General features: G+C 41.7%; 1 protein-coding gene across 2 annotated transcripts; it reads right to left on the reverse strand.

Moving 5' to 3' along the window:
• Nucleotides 1–99: 99 nt before the first annotated feature.
• LOC144661208 (cytochrome P450 3A4-like) lies at nucleotides 100–19,622 on the reverse strand. Of its 2 annotated transcripts, XM_078521906.1 has the most exons (4): nucleotides 19,429–19,622; nucleotides 3,899–4,081; nucleotides 3,082–3,624; nucleotides 100–1,832 (listed from the first exon to the last, which is right to left on the reverse strand). In XM_078521906.1, the coding sequence occupies exons 3-4, from the start codon at nucleotides 3,617–3,619 to the stop codon at nucleotides 856–858; spliced, it is 1,515 nt and encodes a 504-aa protein (XP_078378032.1). In that variant the 5' UTR covers nucleotides 3,620–3,624; nucleotides 3,899–4,081; nucleotides 19,429–19,622; the 3' UTR covers nucleotides 100–855. The 2 variants fall into 2 exon arrangements, with proteins under 2 accessions (XP_078378032.1, XP_078378031.1); XM_078521905.1 differs by lacking the exons at nucleotides 3,899–4,081; nucleotides 19,429–19,622 and having other exon boundaries at nucleotides 3,082–3,799.
• Nucleotides 19,623–19,935: the final 313 nt, after the last annotated feature.

Consider the following 19,935-nt stretch of genomic DNA (forward strand, 5'->3'; position numbering starts at 1 on the left):
TTTAGGTCAGAAAACAAGTTATTCCAGGAAGGAATCCGAGGTTGACCAATCTTAGGTCAAAAAGGTCAAGATCTATTTAGTCTTTAACAAGCAAACATGTTTTTGTAACAATGCATGGTTTATTGTGGTGGCTGCCCAGAAACAATTCAGCTAATGCCAAATATTATGAAATGACCTTGTCGTTCAACAAGTCGAAGCAAGGCTGTTTTTAACAAGAAACCTTGACTCTCAGTACAAGAACGTACACTAGGTATTGAAGATAACCTTCAACATAATTGCACTCAATTTCAATCATACAAAAAATTATAAATGATACCGTAGTCAACAACAAAAAAGTGTTTAACGATAAAAACAACTCAATAAAAGATGTCAAAAGTAATAAATGTATTACGCGAAAAATATAATTGTTATGCAAAATAACAGTACAAAAACATCGCCTTTTTATGGTTTAACATAAAAGTTGAAAGCACTTTAGTTTCTTATCTAGTAATATAAAGTTTTCTCAACGTCGTAATCTTAATTAATTGAGATATGTGCCGCGTCGTGCCCGGAATGTTGTAGAAACTTGACATGCGATTTGCAGAAGTAGAAAGCGACTCTTAAGGGCCGGACACCATGCAATTCAGACATTATACGCCGAGAAAAAAGAAAAAATAAGAAAAGAAAACAGTATAGAAAAAAACTACACTACAGTAGCCTTATTGAAAGAAAAGAAAACTAAACTAAACTGAAGGATGGTGCAAGCATCCTATCCTATCGCAAAAGAGCAGGTTGGTTTCAGTCGATCACAAATGGGGTAACATTCAAAATGTATGCAGTTCGCATCATAATCAGTAGTGGACAGTTTTACATTTTCTAAACTCGCTCGATCCGTACGTAGACTCCGTTTCGCGGGGTGAGTGTGGCACCCGGTAGAATTGCCAGAGGAACTTGCGTCTCGGGTGATTGTACAAACTTGTACTTCAACAGACATTTAACCAGAGCAATCTTGATCTCCATCAGTGCGAACCTCATCCCGATGCAAGACCTCGGACCTGTTCCGAACGGCATGAACTGGTACGGGTGACGGTTGTCCTTCGCAGGACTTCGGAACCTCTCAGGATCGAACCTCTCCGGGTCGGGCCAGGTCTCGGGATCACGCTGGATGGAGTACACGGGAATGATCACCTCCAATCCCGCGGGAATATGAATGCCACCGATGTCATAATCTTTAGCGCATTCCCTCGTCAACTGTGCCACCGGTGGATTCAATCGCTGAGCCTCGCTTATGACACAGTCCAGGTACTCGATGTTATGGGCAAGGTCATAGAGCGTACTGTCGGGGTTTGACTTGAAGGCTTGTTTTATTTCCTCTCTTAATTTGTCTTGAACGTCTTGATTTATAGTCAGGTGGTACGTTATGTAGGCAAGCGTGTTGCTTGAAGTTTCGTAGCCTGCAAAAAGGAAGATGACACTTTGGCCCACTATTTCTTCATCAGTGAGTTTGCTGATACCTTCCTCGGTCATGTCTTCATGTGCTGTCAGCATAAGATGCAGTAGGTCCTGCCGTCCCGTTATCCCACTTTGCCTTCTCTTCTGTATGATGTCCTTTGCAACATCTTCGAAGTAGTGGCTTCTTCCACGGACAGCAGCAAGCAACCTCAATAGGTAGAAACCAAAAGGAAACCGTCTCAAAATGCCTACGATCCAAGGTGTGCGGAAAACTTCTCTTGCCCTCTCCAAAAGCTCGCTTTCCTTCTCGTTTTGAATATCTGTCTTAACACCAAAGGCGGTGTCAAGTATCACTTCTAGTGTCATTCTGCTGAACCAGTCCAACATGTCCACAGAAGTGTCTGAATGAAGGAAAAGAGGCCAAAGCTGAAAATAATAGTTTATATCTGCCTCGTTTCAACAAAAGTTGCCCTGCCGGCTTACACAAAGGCTTGAAATTCACCAACAGCCACCCTCCCTCCCCCTGAGGCCCCCTGGCTAGACCAGGGGGCTAGGTGGAGTGCCTAGTCAACCCCGGTAATAGCCGAGCTGCCACAGTACAGGGCTGCAGCTAGCTGCCAAACACAAGACAATCATCATAAAAATACCATGGCATGCTGTGACTGGCAAAGTCTGGTGAAAATGACACAAAACAGTTGGCTATGCCCACCCCCCCCCCCTAGCAAGCCAGCAATTCAGTGCCTGACCCTGGGCTCCCTAGGGCTGCTAGCTCTGCCACTCAGCTACCCTGCACAACCTTCCAAGACGTTGCCCTCTCCCCGCCCCTCAATTTTTGCGCGCGGTTCACGAAGTCCACCATTTGCCAAACCAGTGTAGATATACGTAGACTTTCTCAATTTTAATGTTTTTAACCCTATTCAAACCTGGCTTTTTTTTAGATCTTTTGTGACCGAGGGGGGCGAGTTCCACTATATAGTATGTCCAAAAATCTATCTTTTGATATATGTCACGTGGGATGATAACGTCATGTGGGATGATAATGTCAAAACAGCCGCCATCTTGGATCCGCCATCTTGGATTTCAAAACTTTTTCCAAAACGTCAGAAAACCACCCAAAATTACTGTTAAGTACTTAAAATCCATAAAACGGTGCAGTTAAACTCTAAAATGGTGAAACCAATTGCATTAAGGTAAATTTGTTATTAATGCTATGAAGGCTACGACAAACACCTCAAGACCTCCCCCCCCCCTCCCAAAAATGCATGAAATAGCCTAAAAGGACAACAGAAACCAAGAAAAGTGAAAATATTTTCTTCATGTTATTGAAAAGAAGGTCAAATTTTATTTATTCGAGCGCTTTTATTCCACGTGATTCTAAACTCCATACAAAATCTTATAAAGCGCTCAAATTCCCACAGCCTAAATTGTAACACAACACCGTGCTCCTCTAGAAGGCACGTCCCACTCGATACACTTACATTACATCAATCGTCCATACGCTAAAATAAGTCATTCATACGCTTACATCGACTTCTCGAATCGTGAGTTTGGAACGCCTGTGTTTTGCCGGTAACATTCCGGTAACATTACACAGCATGCGTAAGCCTACGTAAATTTCAATTATTTTAAAATAGAAAACCCGCAACTAACCTGTATCAACAACTTGCTCGATCTTTGCCATTAACCTGTCACACGATTCCTCGATCATGGAAACCATACCTTTCATTTTCTTCGCGCTGAAAGTCGGGGTAAGCGTGCTGCGAATTCGCTTCCACGCGTTATCACGCGCGAAGAAAACACTCTTTCCCATCGCGCCAGGGATCTTCACTGGGGAAGGGTGATTTGGGAAGTTCCAGAAATCTTTTACAAGAATCTGCTTGAGCATGTCAGGATCTGCGATCACAACAGAGGGCTTCCTACCCAGTGTAAACACGAACACCTTGCCGTACTTCCGAATGTAGTCACTCAGCAGCAGATGAATTCCGTTGAATTTTCTGAAGTCAAGAGCGTTGCCGATAAATGGCCATGGTTTGGGACCAGGAGCGTTAGTTTTCTTGAGAATGGCTTGATTTCGTGTGCCTCGCCAGTAGATGTATAGCAACACAATAACACCAGCTGCTATGAGAGCGATCGGCTGTGAAATATAACCGATAAGCAAATCTGGTCTTGCGTGTTTGATGGCGTCCATTGCTCCTGTTTGTGAAAATTTGTTGTCATAAATAAGTTGCATGTGCTTTTCAGTGTTTTTAATCTTGTAAATTAAACGTGATTTCTGACTTTTGGATTTCAAAAATTGTATTATGCCATTCTGCACTATCATTCACGGATCACGGCGTTCTGCTCATTTTGCATTGTCATCGTGCTTGACTTCTTAATGCAAATTAAATTTGTATCGGTGATCGTTGCGAATCGTTAGATAACGTTTACGTTTGACAAGTTGTTCATGTTTAAAAAAGAGACGACATACCTGTTCTTGTCGGTTGCCGGCAAACCTTTTACAGGCTAGTTAAACCCCGCAAACGGAGCCAGATCACAAATTATGCAAACTCGTTTCTTCTGTGGTCCCGTGATTTACTTTTGTCACGCAATAATCGTCACTTGATGGGCAGTGTCAGGATTTCCGATTACCCAACCACGGAACCGAACAATACTGCATGGGAATAAGACAATACAGTCGAACCCCTATTAAGCGGCCACCCATTAAGCGACCACCCCCTATTAAGCGGCCAGTTACTAAAGTCCCGAAAATATTGTCAGTATAATACTGTAAATAAAACCCCTTTTAAGCGGCCACCCCTATTAAGCGGCCACGGCCACCTTTCTTCTGTCCCGATGAGCGTTCTTCTATTGTTTTACCTCTATTTAGCGGCCAATAAGAATGTAATATACGATATTTAAATAAATTTCCAACAAGCTCAGATCGTGACGGCCGATAAAATCATTCAAACACAGGTTTATTGTCGTCTTCCTGTGATTTCGTTATTCCTTTTGACCTTATTTTGTATTGAAATAATGTAACCTTCTTAAAAGACCTTATGCTAATTTCTGACAAACCCCTATTAAGCGGCCAACCTCTATTAAGCGGCCAGTTGCCATTTCCCCGAGTGTGGCCGCTTAATAGGGGTTCTACTGTAGAACGTGAGTTGCCCATAACGACCTGTGAGGTATACTTTACGATCCGCCACCTTAGTTGCAGCGATTTTGCAGCTCTTAAAGTCTTGATTTGTATGGATTTGTGGGTTGTAACGATTTGTTGTTGCTATTTTTGGTGGCTACTTACAAACACAAACACAATCGTACATTACAAACAAAAATCGACATGCAAGCATATGCGAAGGTCAAGGGTCTCATTTTATTGTGGTTTATGTGCCGGTGATCGGTGAGTGCTGTTTTGGCCAAGTTTAACACAATAAGAAATCGCCAAGTAGAATACACAGAATAGCAAAATATTCCCGGGCAGTTAAAAAGGACTAATACAAAGTATAAACAAAAGAGATAAAATCTATTCTCACGATAGACTGTCCACAGCCTCACGCATCCTGCTTCTTCCGTTTTGCGCTGGCGTCCAGTTCTCTCGCCGTTCTCACCGCGTCCTCATCGATCGAAAAACACAAAAAAATAGAGGGCTGTGGACAGTCTATTCTCACGAGATCTATTAGATTAAGCGAACAAAAATCTTTACATTCTTCAAGTACATAGACAGAAAGAGAAGAACTGCTCACATATCGCATATCTAGTACAGTAGAACCCCGGTAACTCGAACTCGGATAACTCGAACAACCCCGCTAACTCGAACTAACTTCCATTTCCCTTGGATTTGAACTCACTTTTCAGTCATTTTTACTCGGTTAACTCGAACTCGGATAACTCGAAAACCCTGCTAACTCGAACTAAATTTCGTTTCCCTTGATCAAAATTTGGGTCAAATTTACCCCGATAACTCGAATTCCGGTTCTTGCAACTTGCCATGGTTGCTTGTTGATTAGAGCAACGAACAGATCACGTATTTGACCGCCTTTTTCCACTCTGATCATAAGAATTTATAATCGTGTTAGAGTTTTTGACGAGATAAGTTTAATTTGCACCGTACTGTATACTGAAGTGCTGAAAAATCAGTTAACTATCAATAATTAACTTGGCAAATTAAATATTCAATTGACCCCGATAACTCGAAACCCCGCTAACTCGAACTGTTTTTCGTTTCCCTTCAGAGTTCAAGTTACCGGGGTTCAACTGTATATCGGATGTCACAATACAATATAACGCAATAATATAACGCTGTTTGCTAAACAACAGCAACGAGAAGTCTAACAATATAAAATAAAATAAACTGATTACTGTTGTCAATTACAGTAAATCTGCGAAGAAAATACATTACTTGCAACTGTGTGACTTTCAAATTTACCGAACATTTTTATTTGTGAAAATTCTCCTCACTCCGCAGTTGATTAATAACTATCATTTAACAGATAATTGTCAGCTACTTTTATTGCGTTTAATTGCCTGAAATTATTTAAGACCCTCTAGGGATACGTCATCGCTTCTGCATGCATTGCATGCCATTTATAATAGAAAGCCTGGGGCGAGAGTCAGAGAGCGGCGCTTTTGGCCATCGGTAGATCTATTAAATGCGGAGGTCGTGGGAGGTCGTGGGTTCAAATCCCAAGATTTTCTTGATCCCGTGGGAACCCTACTTTTAAAGGGTAGTAACCAAGGGGGCTTTGCCTAATTGGCAGTATTGCCTACTACCGGCACACCATAATACTCATGAATATTAATTACGTACTACGTGCTTCTCGGTCAGTGGTTACCTAAGTCGCTAGCGAACCAATCAGTGACCGAGTAAAATTCGTCCTTCTGTTAAGAATTATAAGGTGGCCATCTTCACTTCTTATTGTGGTGGGTTCGGAGATGACAATTCGAGTCAATTCGAGTCAAAATGAGCTCTGAGCTGATGGGTCTAAAGCTGAGGAGCTGTTGTTTGGGGGCTGTACGCTTAACTTCGCTGTCTCAATGTCGATAAGGGTAGGTAGCCTTGGTCACATGGCCTACACCACGTTTTGGTACCTACCCATGTTGATAATGTGTTTCATATGCCGCTGATCCCCTTGCAATTCCTTGCTTCCTTTCCTTTCTTCGCGCATACTCGTGTTTTCCACGATGCAGGGTAGAGCTATGTTCAAGTGTAAATAAGGTACAACTGGACTGAATGCTTTTCTATCAATTTTGAATAACCTGTAAAGCCGGGCGCATAGACCAGTAAAGCGAGTAAAGTGCTTGTTTGAGACCGGATGTGTTGTATCATCCTATACATGTATACCAGTAACAACGATTTTTGATGAGTGTCGTAAAACCAAAAACCAAGGTTATCACTCTGGCCTTCCACAAAGGGCTCTACAACCAATGAAAACATTTACCCGCAACCTGCGACCAGCGACAGTTTACCCGCGACCAGCAAACTTTTACCCGCGGAACGCGACACGCGCCAATTAGACTATCGGAACGGGGTGTTTCCTTTCGGTTCAAATGTACAGTTTTGGCCTTTTGGGAAAAATGACAACACGTGGATTTAGGCTAATGTTCACTCCAGGTCCAAAAGAATCAAATAAGAAAGTGCTGCATAAGCAACTGAAAATAGATTTTTAGCCTTTGTGATTTGTGATGAAATATCACCATGTAGATTAAGCCCTATTTGCACACCAGATTCACAATTTCACAATTTTGTTTTCGTTTGAAACTTAAAGTGTACAGTTTAGGCCTTTTGGGGAAAATGCCATCACGTAGATTCATCCTAATTTCACTCCAGCTCCAAAAAAATCGAATAACAAAGTGTTACATGAGCCACTGGAAAAGACGATTTTGGGCCCTTGTGTTGAAATACCACCACCTAGATTAAAGCTAATTTTTACTCCAGATCTTGCCAAATCGATTACCTTTAGACCTGTAATCTACAGTTTGGTTTTTTTTGGTAAATCCGCCATCACGTGGATTTATCCTTATTTATACTACGGTTGATAAAGAATCGATTAAGGAAGTGCTACCTGAGCCAATGAAAAAGACGATTTGGGCCCTTGTGTTGAAATACCACCAGATAGATTTAAGGTAATTTTCGCACCAGATCCAGAAAAACCGGCAACTTTTCTATCTACAAATTAGGTCTTTTCGTAAATATGCCATCACGTGGATTTATCCTAATTTTCACTCCAGGTTAAAAAGGATATAAAAAGAAAGTACTACATGAGCCACTTAAAAAGACGACTTTGGGCCCTTGTGTTGAAATACCACCACGTAGATTAAAGCTAATTTTCACTCCAGATCAAGCAAGACGGGCAACTTTTAGTCCTCAAATCTACAGTTTGGGTCTTTTTGTAAATATGCCATCACGTGGATTCATCCCAATTTTCACAATGCTCTAGGTTAAAAAGAATCGAATAAGAAAGTACTACATGAGCCACTGAAAAAGACGATTTAAGGCCCTTGTGTTGAAATACCACCACATACCTTAAAGCTAATTTTTACTACACATCCTGCCAAATCGATAACCTTTAGACCTGTAATCTACAGTTTGGGTTTTTTTTGTATATCCGCTATCACATGGATTCATCCTTATTTATACTACAGTTGATAAAGAATCGAATAAAGAAGTGCTATATGAGCCAAAGAAAAAGAAGATTTGGGGCCCTTGTGTTGAAATACCACCAGGTAGATTTAAGGCAATTTTCGCACCAGATCCAGCAAAACCGGCAACTTTTCTTCTTTAAATCTTCAATTTAGGTCTTTTTGCAAATCCACCATCGCGTGGATTCATCCTTATTTTCACTCTAGATTAAAAAGGTTGTATAAATAAATTAAAGATGTACATATAATATGATGAATATTTGATATTTCTTTTTAATGTTTGTTTTATAAAAATTTCAAACCTTTTTTAATAAATTGGACACAAAACATGTAAATATCAATCGATGTTGTACAATAAATATTTAATATAAATAGGCCTTACCATGGTTTTTGGCGCTATTTTGACGAGTAGGCAAAGCGGGTAGAAATTACATATACAGTCTTTGTATGGGAATCTCTGATGGCAAATATCTTTTACAGAAATTGAATTCTGGACAGCTTATGAATTAAAAAGTTAATATACTAGGTATTAATAATATTCACCGAGTTTAAAGGATTGTAGCTGAGCTAATTAATTTCCATATATTTGTAAATATTTTTTCCGCATGACAAATGTATGGAAGATAAAATTAAAAACGTAATTCTAAAAAGCTTTTTATAACCCAGCTACCTCCCTCAAACTCAGCTAATTATAAAAGCTTTTGCCTAGTATCTTAACTTAACAATTCATAAGCCCTACAGAATTCAATTTTTGTAAAAGATTAAATTTGCCTTTGGATAATCCAATACAAAAATGAATTACACTGCAGCTGTGGTTTCTACGTGTCACCATTTATAGAGAAGGATAAAGGTCTACTCAAAGTACTTAACCTTTGCCTTGACCCTAGCAAATAAACTCAGTCTTAGACCTACTATTAAGAGTGAGTTTATTTGCAATTAACCATTCAGAAACTTTAGTTAACTCATTATTTATTTTTCTTCTAATAGGGTAACATCGTTACTGGCAAAGGTTAAGGCGTGTCATCTGCGTACATCCTAGGTTGTGAAATAGAGAGACAGTTAGGAAAGTCGTTTACAGTAGAGTAAAATGAGAAGTGGATCTAGGATTGTACCCTGGGGGATGCCGCGCAATAGCGGTTTATTGTCCGAGAGACAACCGTTCACAACACACTTTTGTTTTCGATCATCCAAATAGGAGTTAAACCAGTTATAAGTGACAACTAAGACACCAAAGGCTTTCAATTTTGATAGCAAGATTGTGTTATCGACGGTGTCAAAGGCCTTCTTCAAATCTAGAAAAACAACAGCGTTAACGTTGCCCTTGTCAATATTAAAAGCCCAGTTATCTGTGGCTTCAAGCAGGGTGGTAGCAGTGGAGTGAAGTGAACGAAACCCTGATTGACTACTGGAAATTAGATTGTTTTCAGTTAAATATTCATAAAATTGATTGTAAACAATTCTCTCAAAGACTTTAGCGACAACAGGAATTATGGAAATAGGACGATAGTTATTTAAATCTGAACGTTCACCCTGTTTGAATAGTGGAACTACTTTGGTGAATTTCCAAATGTTCTGTGGGAAATATACCAGATATAATAGATCTATTAAAGATACAGCAAAGAGAGCTGGCGACCAAATCAGCACACTCGCGAAGAAGACGTACGGAGATTTTATCCAGGCCCGTCGCTTTAGATTTACAGAGTTTAGACAATAGAGAGAATACTTTTGAGCATTCTATCGTGTTGAGTTCAAATCTATGCTCGGTCTCCTCAAGGTAATCGAAATAAGATGGAATATTTCCACTTTGTTGTGTGACGATACGTTTTTCCTTGCTTGGAGAGTTAAAACCGACTTTTGAACTGAGAGAGAAGTGCGCTGTAGCTACGCTGAAATATGGCTGAGATATGACTCAAATACCACTGAAATATGGGGAACTTAACTCGGTAGAGCACTCACTTGCTGCGGAAGGGAAGCCTCGTCAACAAGCTTCAAAGGTACACGGCGATCTACTTCAAGGAACTTCAGAACTACAGACGTAAGGCTGAGACAGAACTTGGGTCCAACAGTAGCTTTATTAGTCGTGGATATAATCTTCGATGTAATCGCCGATGCGATCACCGATGTAATCCCACCGTCGATGTAATCGCCGATGATCACCGATGTAATCAAAGAAAGTTTACAATATCGCTTGCTTAAATATGATTTCCTAGGTACAAAGTACAATTCTTAAGTAAATAAATCCACGTATACAACAAAAGAAGTTAAAATATTCTTTTCAAAGTTAGCGATTCTAATTGATTGACAAGCAGGGAGATCTTCCGCTCGAAAGGATATGATGCAATACAAACTTCCGCATGAAAGAAGCTGATGCAATATGAATATCAAACAAAGAAATTATCTCAAGTCCGTAGATGTACAAGTACAAAGTTCAACATGACTAAGCGAAAATACAAGTACAAAGTCCATTATGACTAAGCGAAAAGTATTCTATTCAGCAACATTCATATTCATGCTCAGTTGTAATAAGGTGTGGGAAAAATGATTGATCAGCGGATTAAGCCAAGCTGGAACAGCTTGGCTTAGGAGGTGTTCAAGATACGACCCACGCGATTTTTGGGTGGGAGGGTGGGCCGTTCACCTCTTCGTGGCTCCGCTGAAAACTGAGCTAGAATGAATTATTTTCGCGCGAAACCAGAATTTATCATTGGCAGTTACGTAATTGCACGTGAGACTGCTAAATTAGCCATGAAATACCCATTATTAAGTGTATTTCAACTTCGCATATCATTATGAGTGTTGAGAATAGTATTCTATTCAGCAACATTCATATTCATGCTCAGTTGTAATAAGGTGTGGGAAAAATGATTGATCAGCGCCCAGCAGCCTTCACTGTCTCTTTAACAGTCGATAATTGTTGCACAGCGGCATTCAACCCCTTACAACTCTCCCCAATCCTCAATCCTCAAATCTCTCTCATACTTAACTTAAAAGTTCTAAGTACAGTGAAACACACCTACACATTTTGCAATTATAATTAACTAGACCGTTGTGTACTTCTGTAACAACATCTTTCTCAGGAAAGAAACGATGGCGCAAAGGTTTATTCGTCACAAAAAACACTCTTAACACAAATCCGTACCAAACCCCAATGTATTCTCATTCTGCTGGGCGTTTCCTTTGCTCACTAGCTGGAAAAGCGCACACACAACGATTCAGCTGATTCACATCTTACCAAGGAGTCACCACATTCTCAGCAGAGGGCATAGCAAGGCGTCCTGACGCATCATCATGGTTCAGCACTTTGGCCAACTGAAGGTAATATAAAGCGGTATGCCTCCTGGCCCAGCCCACGTGTTCAATAATCTCAGATAGATCCGCCCCTGTAAGGGCCAACGTTATCGCACAACCAGACATAATTAAATAAGAGCTCATCGTCATTTGGAAAAACGAAGAGTTTCCGAAACTTTAACCTGGCCGAGGTCTCCTGGCCGGTCCCCACTAAAGAACGCCGGCTTAAAGTACGCTCGGTCACGTGCAATAATAAAAACGATCACGTTTCGTCTTTGCCCTTGCCAACTCGCCTCCAAGATACTTCGATAACTGTGTCAATTTATCCACAAATAAGGGCGTGGCTTGTTTTGGGGTAACACGGGCCCTCAACTGCTCTGCTGTGACAAGACGAAGGTTATCTTTCACCAGTTTATCAGAAGCTGGGTTACCAAGACCCAGCCGCTTATCCCACTCCCCATCTCGACCTATCGAATGGGAAATCGATCTTAACTTTCCTATGTATGAGTCCACCGTCTTAGAGGGCAGCAACATAAGTGTCTACCACGCTGACCCAAGAATTCACAACTATTGCGGTGTACTTGTGTTTTGCAATGTCTGTCTTTAAAGATCAGAAAACGACACAAGTCCCTAGGAGTCACAGTCGCCAAGGTAACAAAACCCGGCAGAGCACTAAGAAAAGCCTCAAGTTCCCTCTGAAGAGAGTCTTTTTGCTTTTTGTAACTGGTCGCCTGTTCATAATTAAGTAACTGTTGCAGTTCCGCTTCAATTTCATCAAGGACAACTACAGCATCAGAGCAGTCCTTAATAGGCGTTGTCATTATCAAAGTCATTAGCGTGACCACAAGTTGGACATTAACTGACTGAAAAAACAACTTTGCCATGACTGGAAGCTCTTACAAACAAGGAGAGAAATATCGTATCATACACCACACACCAGCAACCCAACATGTTAAAATGTATATCAAGAAGCACCTAAAAAACATACAGCAAAAGCCCACAGATCTCCAAAAATGCCTTTGTGAGGTAACCACCCCTTTCTGGACGGAACCAAGAGAGCGTTGCCATCGCCCCGTACAGCCAGGTGTTTGCTCTTAAAGGCTTTGCTTACAAGAAGAGGCCACCAATACTTTTTAAGAAACATGTCAAGCACCCTCACAGTGCACGACTGTCTGTAACTCTGCAGGTCCCGTTAAAGCCATAGGAGGAAAAACATACGGATGGTCGACCACACCCCCTTGCATGATACATTGTTCTTAAACACCTTCATGGGAGGCTCGTTTGAATCGTATGATTCTCCTTTAAAGTGCTTGAAAAACGGCTGAATCGAGACCTTGTCCCTTATCCATCCGAGCATCTATGCTTACTGCGGAGAAGAGCTCTCCTTTGCGATGTACTGCCAATACTCGGAGTGATTATGCAACCCCCCAGCTCGAAAACATTTTGGGTCGCGAGACAACAACTCCGAAATATCACCAATTAGCTCTCTCATCTGTATTCTCTGTAATCTATCATGGTCACAGGCTGTCATCTCTCTACCAACCCCGACGGGGTTTCCGTAACAATCAACCCAAGACATTGGAATTTCAATTTCTTTGTCTTGAAACTCCCGAAGTTGAAGGTCCATCATGATTTAAAAACCACCCCCGTCAAAGTCAGCAGAGAGATAACAGCTTTGACCAGCGAGGCTGGAGGGCCCTTGAATCAAGGATACCCCTTTTTCAAAGACGTTAAAACTATGTTGACAAGACAGAGTAAAATATGCACTAGATTGATTTCAACACACACAAAGGCCTGTTTACTATTGCGAAGAAAAACATTATTACAGCACACAGCCTCGCCAAGGTGTCCAACGACCTTAATAACACTGGTGCGATCTGACACAATCTACTTGTCTGATTTGAAAGAAGATTTGCTATGACCGGACTTCCTTTCAGGGCAGTTAGCCTCAATATGACCCCGCCTATTACAAAAATAACATCGTATGTTGAAAGAACGTGAGGAACGTGCCACACCGGCACCTCTATCCTCCCTCTTCAGCTGAGATTTCTTACGATTTGACTTCTCTACTTTACACACAATGTCTAGGACCTTCTCATGGTCCTTATCTCCCAACAGGCGCATAACAAGGTCTTTGAAGTGGTCTTTCTACGAATCCCCTCCTCTCTGGCTGTCTGATGGACGAGCCGATAGTATTTCTTCCTATCATGGTTGCCATCAGCGGCTTTGTTATGCAGGGTCTCTAGCATCTCCAGAACTTCATATCTGTTGAATTCTGACAGCGCGGGCGGGCCGCATAGGTCAAAATCTGTTCTACGAGATTTTCGGGTTACGCAATGGTAACCAACTCCACTGATTGCTTCAATTGTCTAACCTTCTCACGCAATCTCCATAAAGAGACAAACAGACTCTAACTCATCTCACAACTTGATGTGTAAAGCACTTAGTATTATTAACATAACACGAATAAAGCAAGCTCGCGACGTTTCCCTAGTTCAACTAGACGCCAACCGCTAGTTCGCCAACCAGCCCCACCGAATAAATCGGCTACCCCGCTTGTCGTTTGTAAACATCCAACGCATGTCCAACGGCCACACCAGTCGAAGGAAATAATACAAATAAGCGAGCTCGCAGCGTTCCCCTAGTTAAACTAGACGTCGACCGCTAGTTCACCAACTAGCCACCGCCAAAATTAAACGGCCACCTCGCTTCTACCATTTGTAAACATCGAACGACCACATTAGTCGAAGGAAATAATACAAATAAGCGAGTTCTCGGCGTTCCCCTAACTAGGCTAGACGCCGACCGCTAGTTCACCAACTAGCCACCGCCGAAATATTAAAATCGGCTCTCTCGCTTGTACCACTTGTAAAAATCCAATGACAACATAAACCGAAGAAAATACAAATAAGCGAGTCCGCGGCGTTCCCCTAGTTAAACTAGACGCCGACCGCTAGTTCACCAACTAGCCACCGCCGAAATAAATCGGCTCTCTCGTTTGTACCACTTGTAAACATCCAACGACAACAAAAGCCGAAGGAAATTCAAATAAGCGAATCCGCAGCGTTCCCCTAGTTAAACTAGACGCCGACCACTAGTTCACCAACTAGCCACCGCCGAAATAAATCGGCTCTCTCGCTTGTACCACTTGTAAACATCCAACGGCAACATAAGCCGAAGGAAATACAAATAAGCGAGTCCGCGGCGTTCCCCCTAGTTAAACTAGACGCCGACCGCTAGTTCACCAACTAGCCACCGCTGAAATAAATCAGCTCTCTCGCTTGTACCACTTGTAAACATCCAACGACAACATAAGCCGAAGGAAATACAAATAAGCGAGTCCGCGGCGTTCCCCTAGATAAACTAGACGCCGACCGCTAGTTCACCAACTAGCCACCGCCGAAATAAATCGGCTCTCTCGCTTGTACCATTTGTAACCATCCAACGACCACATAAGCCGAAGGAAATACAAATAAGCGAGTCCGCGGCGTTCCCCTAGATAAACTAGACGCCGACCGCTAGTTCACCAACTAGCCACCGCCGAAATAAATCGGCTATCTCGCTTGTACCATTTGTAACCATCCAACGACCACATAAGCCGAAGGAAATACAAATAAGCGAGTCCGCGGCGTTCCCCTAGTTTATTAAACTAGACGCCGACCGCTAGTTCACCAACTAGCCACCGCCGAAATAAATCGGCTCTCTCGCTTGTACCATTTGTAACCATCCAACGACCACATAAGCCGAAGGAAATACAAATAAGCGAGTCCGCGGCGTTCCCCCTAGTTAAACTAGACGCCGACCGCTAGTTCACCAACTAGCCACCGCTGAAATAAATCAGCTCTCTCGCTTGTACCACTTGTAAACATCCAACGACAACATAAGCCGAAGGAAATACAAATAAGCGAGTCCGCGGCGTTCCCCTAGATAAACTAGACGCCGACCGCTAGTTCACCAACTAGCCACCGCCGAAATAAATCGGCTCTCTCGCTTGTACCATTTGTAACCATCCAACGACCACATAAGCCGAAGGAAATACAAATAAGCGAGTCCGCGGCGTTCCCCTAGATAAACTAGACGCCGACCGCTAGTTCACCAACTAGCCACCGCCGAAATAAATCGGCTCTCTCGCTTGTACCATTTGTAACCATCCAACGACCACATAAGCCGAAGGAAATACAAATAAGCGAGTCCGCGGCGTTCCCCTAGATAAACTAGACGCCGACCGCTAGTTCACCAACTAGCCACCGCCGAAATAAATCGGCTATCTCGCTTGTACCATTTGTAACCATCCAACGACCACATAAGCCGAAGGAAATACAAATAAGCGAGTCCGCGGCGTTCCCCTAGTTTATTAAACTAGACGCCGACCGCTAGTTCACCAACTAGCCACCGCCGAAATAAATCGGCTCTCTCGCTTGTACCATTTGTAACCATCCAACGACCACATAAGCCGAAGGAAATACAAATAAGCGAGTCCGCGGCGTTCCCCCTAGTTAAACTAGACGCCGACCGCTAGTTCACCAACTAGCCACCGCTGAAATAAATCAGCTCTCTCGCTTGTACCACTTGTAAACATCCAACGACAACATAAGCCGAAGGAAATACAAATAAGCGAGTCCGCGGCGTTCCCCTAGATAAACTAGACGCCGACCGCTAGTTCACCAACTAGCCACCGCCGAAATAAATCGGCTCTCTCGCTTGTACCATTTGTAACCATCCAACGACCACATAAGCCGAAGGAAATACAAATAAGCGAGTCCGCGGCGTTCCCCTAGATAAACTAGACGCCGACCGCTAGTTCACCAACTAGCCACCGCCGAAATAAATCGGCTCTCTCGCTTGTACCATTTGTAACCATCCAACGACCACATAAGCCGAAGGAAATACAAATAAGCGAGTCCGCGGCGTTCCCCTAGTTTATTAAACTAGACGCCGACCGCTAGTTCACCAACTAGCCACCGCCGAAATAAATCGGCTCTCTCGCTTGTACCATTTGTAACCATCCAACGACAACATAAGCCGAAGGAAATACAAATAAGCGAGTCCGCGGCGTTCCCCTAGTTGAACTAGACGCCAACGGCTAGTTCATTAACTAGCCACGCCGAATAAATCGACAACCGTTCCAGCAGTTTCGATAACAGACTTCAGTGGACCATCCCAAATCCTTTCAGCAGCCTCAACTTCGCTGTATAAGAAAACCTAGAAGATACAACAGACAAGAAATTATACAACGCAATGTCAAATAACGACTGAAAGGCAACTATCTCCAGCTCTTGAGATTGACCAGCGTTCTCATTCCCATTTTCGACTGGTTCCACAGAATCACCAAGAAGCTGAACTTCAGGTTCTGCAGGTTGACCTTCAGCCATAACGAACTTGTACAAGGAAAATCGCGTGGGTCGTATCTCAATACGAAAAGAGTTCACCTCTTCGTGGCTCCGCTGAAAACTGAGCTAGAATGAATTATTTTCGCGCGAAACCAGAATTTATCATTGGCAGTTACGTAATTGCACGTGAGACTGCTAAATTAGCCATGAAATACCCATTATTAAGTGTATTTCAACTTCGCATATCATTATGAGTGTTGAGAATAGTACACAGTTCAGTACAAACGAATATCTTACAAAGAAATTAACAAAGAACAGCTGACAAATATACAAGTCGTTCCTGAATAAAAATATAAGATTGAACTTAACAAGCGTTTGGTTTTTACTTTAAAACTACTGTTAGCTTTTTGAAAGGTTTTAAATGCTTAATAAGGATAAACACAGAAATGACTGAATCATGGAAATTTCTACCGTAACATTCCTTCCACCTTAGTTTCAGCTGTCCTCAGCTGTATTTCCAGATATAAAACGGCTGAGATATTGATATTAAAAAGCTAATTATAACAAGATAAACCACACACTAAAACACTGAACAAAAGGTACCCTAATTTTAACTGGAATCAAACGATTAACAATTATCGTGCCTCTCAATTTACTCTAAGCGACTGAAATTTCCAACTTATATCAATGCGACATTCTTGACAATGTAAAACTTTGGACTCTTCGGAACATAGGCACTCTCAAGGCCCTCAATGAACATGTAATGGTGCGGTACGACGGAACTTGGACTCTTCGGACTGAAAAACATCTGAAATAATGCCACAGAATTTGCATTATGATTACCTTTAATTCAGATCACTACTTGCAGTTGAGATGGACAACAATGCCAATACGTTCAATATCCAAATTATATCCAGGGAAGCTGTTCCTCAGTAATTTCCAATGTGCTCTTCGATCTTGTTATCTTGCTTTCTGATATTCCTAGGTGTTGTAACGCGTCTGCTCTACTTGCCAGGAACTAAGATGGGTTTCGACTGTGTTTCGCTGATCCTTTTCGCTGTTTCTTATTTGTTCTTTTTCTGTTCTGTTCTGTTCTGTTCTTCTTCTTTTTTTTCTTTTTTTTTTGGACAGGTCCTTGTACTCCTTTGCTGTTCAACTATATTAAACGTCCCAAACTTCTTGTTTAAATGACTGTCCGGTAATTGCTCAGAGTACTTCTTCAACAGGGAGTTGATTCCATTTCGCCTTTCTTTCTTGAGTACGTAGATGATTCAACTTCGCAACTTCGCTGTACATTGACTTGTGGTTTTCTCGGCACGTTACTGATTTCTTTGAAGAGTGATTCGCCGGTTTCCTCGTCGATTACTGCAATTACTCCAATGGATTGAGTTATGTATCTTTTCTGTATGGTCGCTGAATCGTCTCCGGGATGTTGCTTGTGAGTACGCTGTGATGATAGGTTTTACTTGGGCGAGGTTTTTTTTCTTCGTCGCCCAAGGGATTACATCGGTTTGCGACAACTTCGGCTGGCATTCCTTCCTCTCTTGCTTGCCTTGCTAACGTCTTTGAAGATCCAAGAAGCCCCACTGTTCTCCACTTACTGCGACGATAAGTTTTTCCTTGCTTGGAGAGTTAAAACCGACTTTTGAACTGAGAGAGAAGTGCGCTGTAGCTACGCTGAAATATGGCTGAGATATGACTCAAATACCACTGAAATATGGGGAACTTAACTCGGTAGAGCACTCACTTGCTGCGGAAGGGAAGCCTCGTCAACAAGCTTCAAAGGTACACGGCGATCTACTTCAAGGAACTTCAGAACTACAGACGTAAGGCTGAGACAGAACTTGGGTCCAACAGTAGCTTTATTAGTCGTGGATATAATCTTCGATGTAATCGCCGATGCGATCACCGATGTAATCCCACCGTCGATGTAATCGCCGATGATCACCGATGTAATCAAAGAAAGTTTACAATATCGCTTGCTTAAATATGATTTCCTAGGTACAAAGTACAATTCTTAAGTAAATAAATCCACGTATACAACAAAAGAAGTTAAAATATTCTTTTCAAAGTTAGCGATTCTAATTGATTGACAAGCAGGGAGATCTTCCGCTCGAAAGGATATGATGCAATACAAACTTCCGCATGAAAGAAGCTGATGCAATATGAATATCAAACAAAGAAATTATCTTAAGTCCGTAGATGTACAAGTACAAAGTTCAACATGACTAAGCGAAAATACAAGTACAAAGTCCATTATGACTAAGCGAAAAGTACACAGTTCAGTACAAACGAATATCTTACAAAGAAATTAACAAAGAACAGCTGACAAATATACAAGTCGTTCCTGAATAAAAATATAAGATTGAACTTAACAAGCGTTTGGTTTTTACTTTAAAACTACTGTTAGCTTTTTGAAAGGTTTTAAATGCTTAATAAGGATAAACACAGAAATGACTGAATCATGGAAATTTCTACCGTAACATTCCTTTTCTTTAGTTCAGGCTTTTTAAAGACATGATAGCATCTGATAGTCCTTGAACAGCTAAAAGTAAATTGTAAAGTTTCACTAGAAGTTTTCTTAGGCAATATGACCCTACAGTGTAGATCTTCTTGAAATATTTGCCTTGAGCTTACTTCAGCTTTCCCGACAATTCAACAAGGATAGGTTCCTTTAACAGCTTACCACATTTTGAATCGATTTTTTTTAGAAACTAGTTACAAATATTCAGTGAAATATTAAAGATTCGGTTGCACTCACTTGTTTGTCGTAACAGAAACCATATTTGAGGGCTAGCTTCACTGCTTCTTGTTGGCCGCCACGAACTTTCACGGCCCAGTCATTGGTGTAAATCTCTTTCGCAAAAATTTCGTTTCCACTGAAGAGTATTATCAACAGAACATACGAAGAAAACGCCGCCATCAAACTTCCGCCATATTCTCACACTCCATGTTTACAACTTAGTGCTGAGTGACCTGGCTATATTGAATTCTGACGAGGAACGAACTTATCACTTCCGGTCATTATACTTCCTTGTTCGATGTAACCTGCGATCAGGCGTTATTTTTCTCGCGGCGGTGTATCGCAGGTTATGTTCGATGAAGCTCTCTATCTAGCCATGATCTAGCTAAACTGTAAATATATTAGAAAAGAAATAACCATAAAAAGGCAAATGTGCTAGACGGAGAGCACTAGTCTTTCTCTTATATATATCCTTGAAAAAAGAGATAGGAAAAATAAACGCGAAGAAACTGGGTACTTTAAATG

This window comes from Oculina patagonica, chromosome 7 (assembly GCF_052425735.1).
Source record: "Oculina patagonica isolate OP01 chromosome 7, crgOcupat, whole genome shotgun sequence".
Classification (NCBI taxonomy): domain Eukaryota; kingdom Metazoa; phylum Cnidaria; class Anthozoa; order Scleractinia; family Oculinidae; genus Oculina; species Oculina patagonica.